Source organism: Lissotriton vulgaris, chromosome 9, assembly GCF_964263255.1.
Source record: "Lissotriton vulgaris chromosome 9, aLisVul1.2, whole genome shotgun sequence".
Taxonomy (NCBI): domain Eukaryota; kingdom Metazoa; phylum Chordata; class Amphibia; order Caudata; family Salamandridae; genus Lissotriton; species Lissotriton vulgaris.
Genome location: NC_141697.1, coordinates 580,733,761 through 580,752,083, shown reverse-complemented (window position 1 = coordinate 580,752,083; position 18,323 = coordinate 580,733,761). Strand labels below are relative to the sequence as shown.

Here is an 18,323-nt window from a genome sequence, read left to right as displayed (position 1 = left end):
CTGCTGTTTTAAAATCAAGTCACCAACAATATGTTCTCCCTCAAAAACAAATGTATACATTTTAAGGGTACAGAAATCCAGTTCTTAGCATTTTTATACATAAAAAATAAAGAGAATTCACAGTCCACATCCATTTGAACTCACTCTCTTTAGTTATACCTGAAGTTTACTTTAAGCTTGGAGTTTCTTTTGTTAGGCTAGGAAGTCACTAACATTTTGTTTTAAACAATGCTTTTGCAATTCATTAAATTCACCAAAATGTCTTCTGGAGTTAACAATGTTTCAGAAAGTTATTTTGAAGATCTTTTAACACTGTACATTTTTTTTACACGTTGAGGCAGACGACAAGGGTCCTGAAATGGGTGTGGAATTTTATATTGTATTATTTTCCCAAAAGAGAGAATGCTTCAGAACTCTGATTGTCCAGTGAAAAAAAATCTGCTTGTCGCTTCTGGTGCCTTGCAGTGAGGTGACAAATTATGTCAGTGTTCATTTTCAACAAACTTCTGATAATAGTCGCTGGGATTTTGTAAGGGCTTCTATTTGCTATTCTATCATGATTTGGATTCTTCACACTGTAGGTAGATTGGAATCTGTATAGTTCCAGGGTTGGAAAGGCCTTGAAGTTGTTGCACAGCCACAAACTAATATGTTTAAGGATATTCACCAAATCCCTCCAATCTCTTCCCAGACAGGGAAAAAGTTGGAAATGAACTCCTGATCTGGGTGGGAAAGGGGGTTTAGTGAATGTAAATGGGAAAAAAGAATTTGCAAACGTCTGCTAGGAGCACGATTTCCAGGCCTACTTCTTTATGCTATTTCCTGAAAGTCATACATCTGGATCAATGTTAGGCCGCACAACTGTGGGATTACTTTTAGAAATGTAAGAATCGTACCCTTTATTTCTTTTCATGTTGCTCATAATGGTTCTAAACATTTGTGTTATATTACAATATATTAAACAGGTTTTACGAAAAGATGTCTCATAGAAATGGTATTTAAAGTTACACAATCATATATAAACTTTTTTTTCAAGCACTACTTTTCTTATGTACATTGCATTTAAAAGCAAACAATCAATATTGCTTTCATGCTTATGGAAATGTTTGCACATAATTAGGAAGGATTCTAAATGGCCTCAAATGATTAAATTTTTCCAACGTGTGCATACCTTATAATACCAGGAGCACTGTCAGTAATGCAAGCTGAGCTCACATTTCCTTGGAGGGCTCGCCATAATAGTAACAACTCTGCATCACTGAACATATGTATGTTTGAATAACTTCTAAATATAAATACAAACCTTGCCATACTGGCACACACTCCCCATTCATAGCTCGATACTGTGGTTGTATAAGCTTGCAACCAAAGAATTGGTGTAGCAGAGGCTCGGGGCTACTTGTCCAATGAACAAACATTAAAACGTTTTACCTTTGACCCACAAACAATATGTCCTGGGAATTGGATATTAGGAAGTTCACATCCCTGCATTGCTATAATGTTCACATATTCCACCTGGAAATTCAGCAGCACTGTAACACAATGTCAAGTCAACTGCAGTGTGCAACATACACTTTGACATTGGGTCTGGACCTGGGATATGGAACTATTTCTACGCAATATAAGAAAGGCAGCAGACTACACATGGGCCCCCCTACAGTGCTCTAAAAAAATCAAGAAAGAATAAGATAAGATTCACTCACCTGTTTGCCATCAGCTGCAAAATTTGAATAAGAAATTTGCCCAGGCCTTTCCTCCGCACTTTGCTTTCTAACTGTGCCTCATAGCTGTGGAGAAGGAGACTGTCAGTCATGCTCTTACTGTTATATTCTACACAGGCTGGCTCACTCCCCGTGGGACATTCCAACCAACACGTAAGTGCAACACCAATACTGAACAGAAAGGAGTCCCACAGGCCAGAAGAAAAGTTTCTGCGGATGTGGTATTTTTTTTTACCAACTAATAAGCGTAATTAACAATTTTAACAGGTAATAATATTCAACCTATAGGACAGAAAACATGTGTAGGCAGGAAAAACATTCAAAAGCAGGGACACCCGCCTCAGCAATAAATGTCCTTGAGGAAACAACCATTGTACATTTTTTTTTACACCCCGACACTCCTTGTGCAGGACCAGAAAACAACACTAAAACAAAAATGTGTGTTAAGCATACTACCATACAATTCTAAATCGGGTAAGGGAATGGATACAATATTAATAGGATGGGCTTAGTACCCATAGCAGTCTTAGAAGTGGGTACTGCAGCCTGGAGAAGGCTCTCCCAAAAGTGGGCACATAAATAGCTGTCCCACTAAAGCACAAAGTGAGGTCCCAAGAGAGAAGTAAAAACCTCCCAGGAAGAGAGGACACGGAAAATTCAGATATTTGTGACACAGCCATTTACAGCCAATGACTTTCCGCCATAACCCACACTCTCAGTCGTCATCGTTCTACAGAACCTTATTTTTGGGTTGGCCTAAGCGAAGGAAATATCCCAATTCAAGAAACAATGGACCCTTAGGATTTGCCAGGGAATTTAGTTAAAGTCTGAGAGTGCAACAGTACTTAGCTCTGCACTAAAAGTGCTCTGCATGATTAGTATCTACTTTAATACTCTTTCGGGGAAACTTCAACTACCTATCGGGCAAGAAAGGCTTTGGGTGCAGTCAGACATGGTTGGTGAATTGTGAAAGCGAACAACTACATGAGAAAATATATAATATCTCAGACGTAACAAGTTCCATGCACAGCAAAGCTAAACTAATGCCCGAAATGATTTCAACATGGAAAAGAATGACTAGCAACCCGTGTCACTTGAGCTTAATTCAAAATAGGAGTGCTGCAAACTACACCAATCGCACAAATATGCTATAAATGGCAGCAGTCATGAAAAAATGTATTAACCGTTCCGTTTTGACAGTCTAACTGTGACATAAATGTAAATTTAGCGTTCTCTTGTGACTAACTGCAGATAAAATAAGTATGAGACTCTTAAAGTGAAAACCTCTGCCAAATACACATTCAAACCTCACAAACATACACACCAGGCTGTGCCACAGTAGCATGCTCTGATTTTCAGGTGGAAAAGCAGGGAGAGAATGCATATATTTTGGAAAGGAGTTAGACCAGTGTTTCACAAACAGTGGGTACCGAGCGGATATTTGGTGGGTCACAGAAGTCCGAGCAATAAATAAAGATTCCTTTACATTCTATACTTATCTTTTTACATTTGCTGCACTTCAAAAGACAGAGGTCAAATGTCAGGCTATGTCTTTTTTGCAATTCGGAAGTATGACGGAACCAAATATTTCAAAAGGATCAAAACAAATCAAGACACTTTACTTGATGATGCACAAATGATAAATATTCACCGAAAACCGATTCCCACACAATGGGGCCGATTATGACTGCGGAATTTCCGCATCCTACGGCCGGCGGAAGCCACCGCCGGCCCAGAGGATGCGGAAAAACCGCAGCGGACCCACCAAAGACGCACCGCCACATTAGGATGGCTGGTGGGTCCTGGTTTCCGTCCGCAGCTTTTCCGCCGCGGTTGGCTTACAACCGCGGCGGAAAAGCTCTAATATGGTGGCGGTGTCTCTCATGTACTATATGAAATTAACCACCCTCTACCCTAAAAAGAATCTAATTAACAGATCACTAAGAAGCTCACAGAACGATTGTACTGCAGAAACATTTTAATGTCTAGCTTAAGACTAATATGAGGTGGAGGGGAGAAAACAAGGATTCCTTTCCTCGCGCTTTAAAAAAAATAATACTTTCAAAACAGCCTGCATTTTGTGAACGCTAAATGGTCATCTAAGCTTGGTTAAAACATTTCCTCAGGAGAAGAGCCAATGAGGACACCATCAAATCCAGGCACCAAATTGGCAGTTAAGCAAAACCAGCTGCGGCAAGCCACAAATTAGGGGACTGGTCCTAGACTGCACCGAGGGCAATACATACCAATACAGGACTTCATCCCCGCATTCTACATCAAAGCGGAAGTGGATGAATGCCACCGGCGCCGAGCTTTCCTCTCTTGCCACTAGGTACCAGGCACGGTCATCAGTCATCTCATCTCGCTTCTCACGGTCCTTCCAACCCCACTCGCTTTGTTCATACCTGTAAAGAGCGAGAAAAACGAATCACTATTGGTGAGGGTTATACCCAATCTGTGCCCTTCACTGCAAATAGACAAATAAAGGACTTTTTTCATCATTCCATCTTATTTAACTGAAAGTAGCAAACACACAGGCTCTTCTCTATAAGACAAAATAATTAAAAGAACACTGCAGCCCTTGGATGTAGGAGGACCCAAAATGAACTGATGCATGCAGTATTATAATGTGCTGGAATAGGTGGTTAGGCCTGAGACAGTGAAAGAAAATAAGCCAAATCAAGGGTGCAATCCTCCTCGGATGAGAAGCAGTTACCTTCAAAATGCAGAGAATACAGTTGAGCTCTCTCTGAAGCATCGGCTGCCAGCCCAAAGTCTGTTGTAGGGCCAGAAAGTAAAGGTAGGGGAGAGGATCGAAGTTTTAACTTTGTGGCACTGGCAAAATGTGGAAAAAGCATTGACTCCACAATCATGTAACCAAGGCTTTCACATGCATTGGGGCACATGTATGCATGTAGGCAGGCAAGCTAAGTGACCTGTCCTACAGCACCCCCCTCCGCTGCTCTTGCGATCACGTTTATTCTAAAAAGACACTTACAAAGACTGCATGTTGGTTTTGGTGAGTTCATAAGCCCAGTCCAATGTTGCTGGGTCCAACCCGGATACTTTTTTGCACTCAATGGAGATGTTTAACCTGCAAGAGAGGGACAGGAAAAGTTGAAAACCTTGGCACAAGTAACAGTCACACAAAAAGCAGACTGTGCTCGGTGTTAAGTGGAGCTAATTTCAAGGTTTGCAAGCTAGGCCTAATCGTGCACGGATTAACCTTGTGCTGCAAAACTACGGAAGTAGGCCTGATCAGCATTACAAGTTCAAGCTTGTGTTCACAGTGAGAACACGGGTGCATAAGGGTGTTTACTGCCAGTGACGTGTGTTTGAACTTAGTGAAGACTAGCAGAAGATAAATCGGGTGAGCAGTGTTCTTCCCAGAAGGCTGAGAACACCGATAGGACCCATTTTACAGAGCACATGGTAAGTAAACTTCCAACACTAATTAACCCACTCCAGTGGTCCCACGCAGTCAGTGCTGTCATTTTACCCTTCCAAACATGTACTGCACAAAAAGGTAATGCTACTGCCAGAACAATAACCTTCATAAATTACTGCTGCGCCTTAGTTTTAACCAATGGAACTGGATCAAACCTGCAAAATATTTCACTACAGCAAAAAACTTTCCATTCCAAGTCTGATATGCTCAACAAGGACTGGGTTTATGGAGCCTTTAGTTTTAATTCTTTACATTTTGCAGGAAGTTATAAACCTGCCCTAACCCCAGAACCAGGGCCTACCCCAGCCCACTTCATATCTGAGTTCTATTGTTTTTTTAGGTTGCTCGCAAGCAGTGAAAAATGTTCGGCTGGGCTAGGAGTGTGTCCAAAGGGTCCAACCCATTTGTAGAAGAGCTGTGATGGTGCCCTGTAATCAGGCTACGAAGAGAGTAAAATGTGTAACCGCTGTGATTTCAATGAGGCACAGGCCTCCTAAATCAATTGATGGGAGAGAAGTCCCAATACCTTTATTCCAATAAAATATGTGTCGTTCTCTTCACAATGTTTTTATGTTTACATGTGGTGTTTATGGGGGTCAAGCACAGCACAAATAGTGTGCTCTGTAAGCACATATTCAGACCCTCCAGGATATCGCGATTTCGCGATTTGCAAAAAAATCGCGAAATCGTTACTTTTGTAAAAATGCCGCGATTTTTACTAAAGTGCCCGCGAAATCGGCACTTTTGTAGAAATCGCTGCATTGTTACAAAAGCAAATGCATGCCGCTATGCCGCGCCGCTATATCCTGGGGGGTGTGTATTGTGAGTCTGAGTCCGGTCGCCATGAACGGCCTGGTATTGTCAGTCCAGACGGGGTGTTAATGTCCCAGTGGATGGCCGGGCGGTGCTGCTACACAGGAGGATTAACCCTAAAGAGCGAGTGATTAAGCAGGCCATCCGCCTTCCCATTTGCCTCTGTTTGTGTGGGTGACACGGCGCGGTGCAGCTGCAGTCACAGGACTATGCAAAAGGGAATTTGAGAATTTGTATATTTTATCCATTTACTCATTGCATATAAAGTTAAAGAAATATTAATTACGCAGGACATTATGAGTCAGCCAACCATTTGATCTGTTTATGCTCTGGGCGACTGTGTGTTTACTCATAATAAACCATTTCTAGCCCAATATGCTAGCTAGATTTCTGCAAAGTGCAAAATTGTTTAAGATGAAGACTCCTTTGTGTAATCATAATTTATAGCTGTTGGAGTTTGCTGAAAGCGTTTTACCAACATTCTTCTCAATTTACGGTGGGGACGAAACAAATGCAGAGAGATATGGTTCCTGGAAGTAAATTAACATTCACACAGAATCTGCAAGGAGGGTGTCAATATTGTCATGTTTGATTAATAGCGCCCAGCACTAAAACTACAGCGTGGAATGGGACACAGTTAGGCCATAATTATTAAATAGAAACTTAATCACCGGGTACGCAGGTGCATTTGTCTCATCTGAATAGGTCTTTGCATATTGCACCTAAGAGCCCCCTTCTGATGGAAAGACCGACATCATGTCCTGTGGTCTTGAAAACATCCCACACTTAATAAATGCATACACGGGGCTCAGTGTTAGGCGCTATGAACACTACTGAACAGTTACATTGTCATTTTGCCAGTGTTGTTCAGATGACCCTTTCAGTATGGATTTCCCTGCCTTCTGTGTTTCGTTCCTCGGGTTTTATAGTTTGCTATTGCATTAATAAGGCTATGGGCGTGGGGAGTAAATATGCATCACGTTGGGCAGGCTGTGGATACAAATCATTGCAGATTTCAACGTCATATTCGCACAAAGGGGCGGGCGGGCGCGGCAACACACATTTACAACAAAATTAATTGCAAGAGCCGAGCCGACTCTCTGTCTGGGTTTTAAGTGCTCCTGCACTTCAACATTCCAAAGAGTGCATTTCTTTAGCAGATAGAAGTGTTTCAACGTAGTACCTCAGATGATATCACTGCATTGCGAGGGATTTATTAAACATGAACTTCAAAATGGTCATGCCTCCTGGCCCCAGGCATGACTGCGTTGCCATTAGGGAATTAAAAGGCAAGTCAGTTGCCATGTGTACCATGTAGGTGGCCTTGATTCTTTCATGGGGCAACATTATAGTCTTTCAATCCGACACAAGATAGTACATACCTTGAACTCATGTATTTCAAAGCACTCTTAAATGCAATAAAGAAAATAGGAGGCACAGTGAAAAAAATATTTGTCTAGGATCACATCACAGTTTGGTCAAGCAGGGAAGGCAGGAAAAGTTCTAGGTTTCCCGATTCCACATTGTGCCATTCAGACATTGAGTAAGTATTTCCTTTTCCTATTTTACATCAAAGGATAATGTTCTCATCTTGGAGTATTCAGTTAGAGCGTGGGTGGTAGGCAGAAAACATTTTAAAGTTCGGATCGTTTAGGGCTCCAGAACCCAAGAGGACCTCGAGCTCAGCCAGAGTGAGGCATCGGGCTCGAGCCTGACTCCCCCTTTCAGTGGCTCGTCCACCTCTGGGTGGAGTGCAGCAAGAAGAAATGCTATAAAAGAAATAAGGGTCTGCAGATGTCAGGATAATCCCAATTACAGATGTCTGGATACTACAATTTGGAATTACAATGTACCCAGAGGTAGAAGTGGGCGGAATCTATGAGGAACAGCAAAGCAGTTCCCCTACTTCTTTTTTTTTTGTTAAAACCAACCATTTCTGAACCGTTACTGCCGACCTTGTGGTGCCTCTGGTTGAAAGGGAAGGGGGAAGGGGCGGACTGTCACAGCTCCCACTCCATAACACAGCATTCTTGAGGCCCTACGTGTTCCAAAACGAGCCATATTTGCACCAAAAAACTAATTTCTCTGTCTTTACAACTTCATTTTAAATGCAGCAGCTGAACTTAAGTGTTTGGTTGGAGTGTGAATTCCAGTATAGAGTGAGTTGCTGTAGTGCAACGTCGCTGGTCTTGAGGAAGAGCTGAGGGCGCAAATGATTGTTGAGTGATGAACCTCCAAACTCCAGCATCTCCCCCTGAAGAAACTCCATGCCATTCTATCGCTGGGCAAACCTTCCAACGTCATAAGCAGGACAGTTTCAGCCGTTCTCCCGTGAATGATGCTAGTAGCTCCTGGTGGGACAACGGTTCTAGCACCCCCCATGCAACGCGGGACGCTTGTAACGCTGTTTTGCTACCCTGGGCTGCTGACGGGCAGTCTTTTGCTTTTCGAGGGAAACAAAGTATCTACATTGTAAATAAACCAAATATACATAGCTTCAAGTTGTTAAATAACTAAAAAACTAAGATATCTGTATTTGTTGTAGGAAAAATGGCCAAATATAATGCCGCACAATTGCCGCTAAATTTCCATATTTGTGCCGCTAAATTTCCATTTTTGTGCCGCTAAATTTGCTAATCCATGCCGCTATATCCTGGGGGGTCTGCATATTGTATGCAGCACAATAGGGCGATTCCCTGAACAAGGTACAGCCATTCTGTTTTTCGGACTACGGGTGGGCAGAACTCACGGATTTTCACTCTGCAGAATTCCATAAAGCTACCTCAAAACTCTGCGAGATTATGTGGAGTTCAGTGAGCGTCAGAGTTCGGTATGTTGCGCTGATATTTTTTGGGCCAGGAGCTTGTCCCACACTGTAAAATCCACGTGAACAGCTCCAAAAGGCCCACCAGAGAGCGCTGCTTATTTCTGCTGTTAGAGTAGATTTTCTACTCGAGCTGCAGCTTTCTTCACTTGAAAGGTAGCAACCACCCGCGTTGAAAAATCACCCCAGGAGATGGTCTAGAACTCAATGTTAATGCACAACAACTTACTGTTGACAAGCCGCATGCCAAAAAAACTGCCTCGCTGTGGTTGGCAGTTTTTCTGAAACTCCTTCTTCAAGCGGAGCGAGCAGAACTTGAACTCTACTGGAGGAGCGGAATTTACCACCCACCCCTATATCTAACCCAGAACCAGCTGCTGAGGCTGGAGTCTTAGAGTCCCATAGCAATTTTACCACTGGCTTAGATTAATCAAGATCCCACTGATCAGTTTGTTTACCTCAGTGCAACAACCAAATTGTGATGAGTACTCCCAGATGTGGGTCCCATACTCACTTTGCCACTGGAACCAAGCTGCACAAGACTGAAAGGTCCCAACTAGAGCAAAATCGGTTTTGCTTTGCTTGTGTCCCGGTTTAGAGAGGACCAGACTCAGCAGTTCGGGTTAACTGTTTCTACTGGAGCGGGACCAAAGCCGATTGGCATATGGCTGGGTCTTATCTATGGTAGCATTGTAGGCAACAAAAAAATATGGACTGGGATGTGGCTGAGTAATTACCAGTGGCTGAGATTAATTCAACCAACCCATCACTTTTTGTGTTTACACGAATGTGCGAATCAACAACAGTAAAGACCAAAGACTGGCGATAGAGGAGAGTGTGAAGAATGACCAGTAAAGTACATTAGCACAGTACAGCAAAGAAAAATAAGCACAGGCCTGTGAAATTAAGAGAAGCTAGGATGAGGAGAGGGGTTAGAAAGACAGAAAGCAAGCCTGGAGCCCTGAAAAGTGAGGTACTCGTGAGACAGAGAGAAATAATCAAAGTAAATGAGCCAAAGAGACTTTAGTGTGATGGAAAGAGATGGACAGTGGAAAATCATAGGGTAAGAGGAAAATGTGGAGAGAAAAGCATGCACACATGAATACACAGGACGAGAAAAAGTGCTAAAGAGCCAGAAAACGAAAATGAAAGGGATGCATGAGACCTGTTTGTAAAGCAACCAATTATAATTCACACTTAATTTAAAAAAGAGCTGACTTAACTAAAGAATTGGTCTTACCCATTTCTGTCGTACTTCTTGAAGACAGGGAAAGCCTGTAAGGGATCTCCGAGCTAAGAGGAGAAAACACAAGATTTTCAACTATTCATACAATTTACGTTTACATGGTATCACCAACAAGACATTCTAGTCTTCACAGACTGGAGCATACATTCCCTAAAGGGCCTGCAACTCAGCAATAGTGCAGACTACATGACAAAGCTGCAGGCCTATAGAAACATTCTATGCTCCAGTAAGCACTAAAGAACAGACTGATCATGGTACATATAGAGTTGAAGGCATCTGACCACAATGTAGTATGGTTCTACTCCAATATGTGTTGCGCACACTGGCTTCACTCACTGGAGCCAGTCAATTTAGCGCTAAAGCTTTGTCAGCGATGCGAAGCCACTTGCGAGATACTTACTTTATTTGCTGCTTCCACCTTGGCACAGACTGCATCCATGGCAGCCCGTTCTTCCTGTCGTTTCTGCTTTTTCTCTTTGGCTTTGCTTGATTTTCTCTAAATCCAGAAAAACAAAACAAAATGTACTGAGAAAAATATTTAATTATTGTATCTTCGTAGTAATCATAAACGTGCCTCAATAAATGTACAATGGCGCTAAATGGTTCATTCGCTGAGGTTGCAAGCTTAGGCTATTTTCACCATAGTAGTGAGAATGCTTTCACACATTACCTGTAACCATTCTGCAGCTAGGGAGTTTTCCTGCACAATTACAGATCTGCCACACAAGTCATCATCTGCAGATTTGGACAAAAAATGTTTTGTTTCTAGTGCAAATGTACAAGTTACTAAAAACGCAAAGACGTGTTTCTGCACAGTGAAAGGCCCTACACAAAGGTTTACTGGTCAACTTTCAGTTGCTTGTTAATGTACTTGGGTGTTAAACTGGTACTAATGAAATGATAGGTTTGCCCAGAAAGCTTCATCACGTGCAAAAATAATAAAATAATTAATACTAACAAAATGTGAGGTATGGTTTTCTTTTCTTGCTGGATAATATAGCGAACTCTCCCACATAATGAGGTCCTCTCCTGCTGCATAATTCCAATGGTCCTGCCTGTAGTCCAGGCTATCCCGCAGAAACTTGCAACTGGACACTAAAAGAGCGATGAAGAACCACACTGGTTTATTCCACCATCTAGCTTATTCTAACAGGGCAGAGTACTGAAGGTCCTGCCACAGCGAACGAATGGTATACCGATATTTTTACAAAGGAAATAAAGGATTAATTACTCTGTTTTAGAAAGGATATTGCGTTTAAATTGTGCGCACTTTTGCAGCTGGGATGTCATCGATGCCGTTCAGAAATGAAACTGACAACGAAGAGATAAAAACAAAGGAAAGCCTGAAAAAGTTGGCGCTTGAGAAAACATTAATATCACTCCGACTGTTCCGCCTCAGTAGATTCGGTGTTCAGAACCTCAAAAACATTCAAGGATCAAAAGAAAGTAATAGGAACGACTATTCTTCCTGGATAAAAGCTTTCTGTAGGGACTTCTTGAAAAAAAAATAGTTCATCAATAGCCTGATGCTGGCAGATTAGCTCTACAGGGCACCAACCCATGCAGAGTCTAAGCCTGCCGGGACAGTAGAAAGATTGTGGATTCTCCCGCGCATACTCCCAGAGAGTATTTATGTTAAGAGTAAACTAACTAGAAACTTGACTCCTTCATATTTCCCCGCAAAATGGTACAACCCACTTCTCTGAACAAATTGGGTGCATCAAAATAACAAAATGATTAAAATGTAATTAAAAAGTATCCCCATGTCGATTGATTGATGAAGCACGTAATTTCTGTGACGTGTGCCTCTCCCACGCTTGTAAGTGTTGGTAAATGGATGGGGATCCCTGCGGCTTGGCCACATTACTTGGATCCTGAAGCCAGAACTACTTGCCTGCAAGACAGCATAGACCCGAGATCATAACGGAAGCAGGAATGCTTCTTGCTAACTTTACTATACACCCATATGACCAGGGATAAATAATGGATGCACAGCCGCTTCTTCTGGCTCACTCCCCACAACATACGGGAGGGCCGGCTTGAACCTAAAAGTGGGATGATTAGGAAAGAGTAGGAAGGTTTGGAAAAGATGGTTTCCAAGGAAACAGGTAACAGACTCTTTCAGTCAGGCTGTAGAAAATTATCAACAAAGGATTGTACTGACAAACACCTAAATCCGATAATGCTGGTCCCTCTTCAAGCAGGGAACAGAATAAACAAACGATCATTTTTTTATTTACCTAGTAGAATTTGTAAATCTCGAAAAACCATAATTCTAAACACACATTTCCATACTTCAATAACTGTCCGCCGCCCGTACAGACAGAAGACTCGGGGCTAGTTTTCCACAAACAAAACAAAAAGGAATCGGGGTTACAAATTTACAACAGTCACAAAGACGTCTAACGACCCAAAAGGCTAAAAAAATCGACACAAAAAAAGAGACCAAATGTTTCTCAAAACCAAAAGCCCTGGTGTGGCATTAAAGAAGGAGCCTAAAACAGACAAAAACACCCTTCTGGAAATCTCAATTAGAATCCTGTGTAAGAGGATTATCCACATACTACTCCCAAGTCTTCCTGCCTGACCGTCCGAACTCTACCCATGGCCACCCCTTCATCCCTCCGGTCCACCCAATTACCCCCAGCTACTTACACACTACCTGCTGAAAGTACTGCAAAGTATTAACACCAGCCCCAACATACTGTAACTACCCTCTCTTATAAATGTATTGCTCAACCTCACTCTTTTAAACATTTTGCAGATCGTTTACTCTAAGTAATCCAATATGTTGGCCCCAGTACAGAGAACCGTACTGTCGCAAGTATTCCCTCCCTCCAACACCAGACATGTTGCAACGAAAGCACCCTGCATACCATGGAATAGATGTGTTTTACCCTACACATTTTTTGTGGACTAGTCCCAGATTTTGCTTCCAGTGAACTGGATGATCATGTGAAGCGATAGTGGGTTCTCCATTTAAGGTTTTGCCTACAGGCAGCTTCCCACTATCTGTTGTCAAAGACTTGTGTACTAAAAGGGAGAAGTTTGGGGTCAGTCCACTGTTTAACATTGGTTGGCTTTCTTGACAATCTAATTTAATTGCTCCTTATATTACTACTTCCTTCTTTAAGTTGTACCTCCTATGGAGCAGATCTTCTTTACTACTTTTGAGAGGATGACTTTAAATAATAAAATATTTTTTTTTTAAAAAGGCTACCGCTTCTCAACACATTCGTGCACAGGCATGGTGTTGCATACATGTGAACACATCAATCTGTAGAAAGCTTTTTTGCTGATACTATTCCGTATTAACCAAGTATTTTCTTTTTGCTGATGCAAAATCACGGTGTGCCTCGTGAATATCAAAATATCAAATCAACAATATCATTGGGAAAGAATATAGAGGACCGAATAACAAAAACAATATTGAGAGGTAAGTCTAGACTGTCTATCCCCAACTCCACAAATATGTACCTCCGTGGTACATAGATCTTCAAGGAATGTATAAGTGGAGTTAGTAATAGTAATTCGATATCTCCCTATATGCACTAACCTTACAATATTTTGTCAGTCGATATTTGTATGCCACGATATTGTTAGTGTTGATATTCAGTAAAGGAATCCAAAAGAGCATCAGAAAAAAACTATTGGCAAAGCTCAAAAGGTACACTAATTGCACTGAATGGTGAAACCTAATAGCTTAGTCCATTCTTGCTTTATTTTACTTTCCTGATCATAAGCACAGTTTTGTTACCAAGACAACACAAAAAAGTACTTCTAATGACCGAGAGAGTGTCTATTGTCCCTTCATTCAAGGCTACTTGGTGATTAGTAGTGGGGTGAATGATTTCTACTCCAGTCCCTTTTCACCAGAACACATGTGGAAGAATACCTACAAGCTGTCCCTAGAAAAAGGTCCGCCCACTTTTTGCAAATATATTTGCCATCCTCCTGTGTTTGACAATGGTGGAGCCTGTGTGCGTTCTTTTTTTGTATTTGTTTTACACATTTGCTGAGCAATAGGTTAGGTTTATTTGGACATCAATTGTATGCTGCACAATATAGGGAAACTCATTCAGATGCCTGTCTTTGTCCATGGGTTCTAGTCGGCAGTACTTGCCTCAGTAAAACCTGATCCACCCAGCGAAAGGCTCAGGGAGGGATGCAGACCATTCTTTTGTTTCTGTAGGTTTCCTTCACCTCAGTTCAAGTGAAATTCACCTCATTACCCCTCCTTGAAAGCACCGATCAATGGTTACCTGTGCTGGCCTCATCTAATTCAGGATAAACAAAATATCTGTGGCAATTTGAAACTGTTCTTACCTGCGACTTGTTGATGAAATAGCACAACCTGGATTTAAAGAAGACGCATTTCTCCTTTGCTGGAAATGCTATTGATATTTGAAAAGGGTAGCAAATTGCTTGTCTTTGGCTTCTTGTCTTGACCTCTAAAGAGGGTAATCAATGGTCTGCCTGAATCTTTAACTTGAATATATTGTTTGACCTGCCATAAGATTGTGCACCAGTGCAAGGCAAATGTGTTATTGTGAGCATAACCTCTGCTGCCTTATTGCTCTCCGTGCACCTGACCCCAAGGCTGGATTCCTGTGTGAAGATTTGCTGCCCAGTCCTTGGAAAGAAGGAAAGCTCCGATGCCTCCTCAAGATGCTGGACAGTCTGCTAGATGAAAAGCTGACGTGACACCAAAGAGATTTGCACAAGACCCAAATAAATAGACTCTGGATGGAGGACAACTCCGAAACTGCCCAGAAGCCACAGGACAGCTTGTAAGAACTAAAAACTGCAAACCTACTTCACCTGGGGCGTTGAGCATCACTTACGCTTACACAACCTTTAATAAGTCTGCACCATACCTAACCCACCACTATGTTTGTAAAGACTTTAACTTAACAACCATTGCGTCTGGGTTGATTAGGCAGCCTGGAAACGATCGCACTGATTATGGAACCCTTGCAATTATCTTCATAACCTGTGCATTTCTAAGGAGCCAGTCTTTTACAGCCACGTCGGAATCCCCAAATCTGAACTCCAATTTCCAGTTCGAATTAGTGAAGCGTTATGACTCTTTTGGAAGACCCCAGAACTGGAAAATATTGACCAGAGCCACACGGTTATGAGGTTATGAAAATCAGGCCTCTCCAGAGGACTGAGTATTAAGTACTACACCACAACCCTGTTCTTGCCAAGGACAAACACACACAAAAAATGAAATACTTGGGGTTCTTAACTGGATACTCAAACTGGACGGTGAACTATGAGGGATTGTTCCCTGCTCACTGCAGGCTAGGGTGTGCAGTTAACTGTACCAGAAACCAGGCTATAGCAAACATGGCAATAAGCACCCTCCTCCGTCAACAAAACATTTTTATGAGACCATGCTCCAGTTTTCAGTTGTGGGATTTTACAAATGGGATCTCTAGAGACCGTTTTTGTTGTATTTTAAGCCAAACTCCGCATCCGAACTTACTGCAATCATTTATTTTAAACTTGTTTTTATGCAATAATGCACAGGTATCACGTTACATAGTGACCCATCAGGTCTTGAGTGCAATTATTAGCTCAGCAGCAGCCAGACAACTATAAAAGGATTAATCAAAGTCAACAAATCCTATATTCTTAACACAAAATCAGATCCCTAATAAAAACACATATTGAACTAAGTAAAGCAGAATAAGTATTGAAGATTCGCAAGTCTTCCCACAAGGATAACCATGGCAACATGGCCAAAGCTATATACTGAAAAAATAAAGCACAAATGAGCTATAAACAAGTTTGGGGTCATAACTTGCCCCTCCAGGTGGCACCAACACAATCTGAATATATATTTGAACTGTTCTATTGACCGACTTACCTATAAAGATGTATAGCACCGATTGGCAATGCATGTTATGAAGCACAAAAAACGATGTTCTTTTACATCTATTTTGTAACTCCTAGCACACCTACAGCAAGCCTTCACTACTTACCACTGCTACCTAAAGAGTCAAGTGCCCACGTTCACGGACATGAATGAACAGATCACAACCCCTTCCTTTTAACCTCCGTCCATTACATTAAGACTCACTTTTAACACTTAACACCCTTTGTGCCACCGACCAATTATATGATCACGACACCCCACACCCTCAAACATGTTAATGCCTTTGTGACATAATCTGTACCAAGTCGCGTCACTCGGAATAGTAACCCAAACCACGTACTACATGTATAACTTGCTTGTTGTATCATTCACATCAGCCCGCCCACTGCACTACCCTATGCTGGATGTCTTTCTTACCCTCCACCAACATCCCAAGGTACACACACACCACAAGCCTCCCGTATCTCACCAGGTCTAACCCCTTGCCATAAGCTATTCTCCCATGTCGAACTCTCAAGCATTTTATGTCTGAGCCGCTAACCCGAGCTCACCAAAGTCTTACCCATTAGCCACCTATGACTTCACCCAAAAGGTCCACAGCTTCCTTGCATTTACTCACGAGCCCTCAAGTCTTTCCCCGTCCACTTGTCTTAATCTCAAAGGGCTCCTATTACCCACAACCCAGCAGTAATGCACACATTTCGCATGCCCATCCTTCATTAATACCTGGTGCTCCATTTATGGCACTAAATTAGCAAACATTATCCTAACCGTGCATTCGTCACATATTACCCATTACCTGCAATGCACAGGAATAATCCTGGCCCCAGTACTACCCCCACTCCTCTCTTACCTCCGAGTCCGAGACCTAATATTACCACCAGCCCCAATAGCACACCTCTCCTACTCAAACTGGGACCCCACATTCATTCTACAATAATTCGATACTATCACCCTCTCGCTTACCCCCATGGCGATGGCACCGGTTCCTCTCAGGTTTAGCGCGGGCGGCGAGGGTACAGAAAGGGGGCGCGCGCCGGGAGGTCAATGCGCGTGCGCCCACCTCCGAAAAAGGAGTACAATGGGCTGCCTACAATCTGCGGGGCGCTGGCGTGGCGGCCATCTTAAGACGGGGCTTTCTCAGAACCATGCCAGTTGTCACATATCGCTGCCGCCATAGTCGGTCGGGGTGACTGTGAATGGTTGTGGGCTTGGATATACGTCAAGAGCGCGGAACTGTTGGGGGCCGCCGGTGAGGGCAAACGAACAGCTTCTAACGGCAGACATCTTGCGTTAGCCTAGTTCCCGTTCATTACCAAGAAACATTGTGATATACAGGTAATTCTGACTACCTGGCTTAGTGTTCCATTAGACCCGTGAATCCCACTTCAATGCGGGCAAGTATGACTGCCATGGTAAACTTGTCGGCAATCTTCAGTCAGATAAGTACAAATTTAAATACAGTCTGGGTGTTATGAACCACCTTTGGCGGTAATGGGAAGATGGATAACATACTACTTTCCATAGACCTAAAAGCATGATGTCACCCTCCTTGGAATCTTCATTACCCCTCAAAAAAAAAAAATGCCCCCCCCCCCCAATTGACTTTAGTGGGATCACCAGGTCTGAATATCTTCGGAATTTGTTTTCACCCCTTCGATATCAATGGACATACTCTCCAAATACGCTTAGTCTCGCTCTCCTTGGAGAGCCAAACGTTCACGGCATATGACACTACCCACAGATGCATGAAATGGAGATATATGGTGTAAGACATCTAAACTAGTGTTGCCACCTGCCTAGTATACTATCTGCCTGACTAGTATTTTTAGATGATGCCAATTGAAATATTAGATAAATCAGTAAATGCTGGAATGTTTCATTCTTTGAAAAATTCATTAAAAATAACTAACTGTAATAACTATCACTGCAAAGTAGTTTAGAGCTGTCCAAACTATTAACTACTGGTTATTAAACAAACAGGCAGAGTTGCCCTGGTAAAAAAAACAGACACATGGGATTTTACAATGCAAGTTTTTCAAGTTTTATCCCCTCCACCTTCCACAATGTTAAAACATTAACAAATGGTTGGTATATATTGCTGAGAAAGGTGGCACCTCACTAGATAGATGTCCACTTTTTAAGACAAAAATGAAAGTGCTGTTTGTACTGCACCGCAAACACCCTTGGCTGGTCGCAGAGGTACCAGGGGTTGACAGGAGTTTTTTTCAAGGGATGCTGTCCATTGTCTTACGATTTTGCTGTTCTTTTGGGATTTATAATATTTCAGATTTTCTGATTACGTATTCTGCATTTGGGCTGTCATGACAATTATTCTGTACCACTTATTTTTGAGATTTTATAATAAAACCCTTCAACTTTCTCCT

At 42.2% G+C, this 18,323-nt stretch overlaps 1 protein-coding gene across 1 annotated transcript in view; it reads right to left on the bottom strand.

Moving 5' to 3' along the window:
- NAA40 (N-alpha-acetyltransferase 40, NatD catalytic subunit) overlaps positions 1–17,076 on the bottom strand; it is a 31,219-nt gene extending 14,143 nt beyond the window's left edge. Inside the window, exons 1-6 of the mRNA XM_086938141.1 lie at positions 16,903–17,076; positions 10,453–10,548; positions 10,047–10,099; positions 4,720–4,815; positions 3,968–4,126; positions 1,704–1,787 (exon numbers count right to left, since the gene is read on the bottom strand). Of these exons, the coding sequence (XP_086794267.1) occupies positions 1,704–1,787; positions 3,968–4,126; positions 4,720–4,815; positions 10,047–10,099; positions 10,453–10,548; positions 16,903–16,908 (494 nt within the window). The 5' untranslated portion in view covers positions 16,909–17,076. The remainder of the gene's footprint in view (positions 1–1,703; positions 1,788–3,967; positions 4,127–4,719; positions 4,816–10,046; positions 10,100–10,452; positions 10,549–16,902) is intronic.
- Between the last annotated feature and the right edge of the window lie 1,247 nt (positions 17,077–18,323).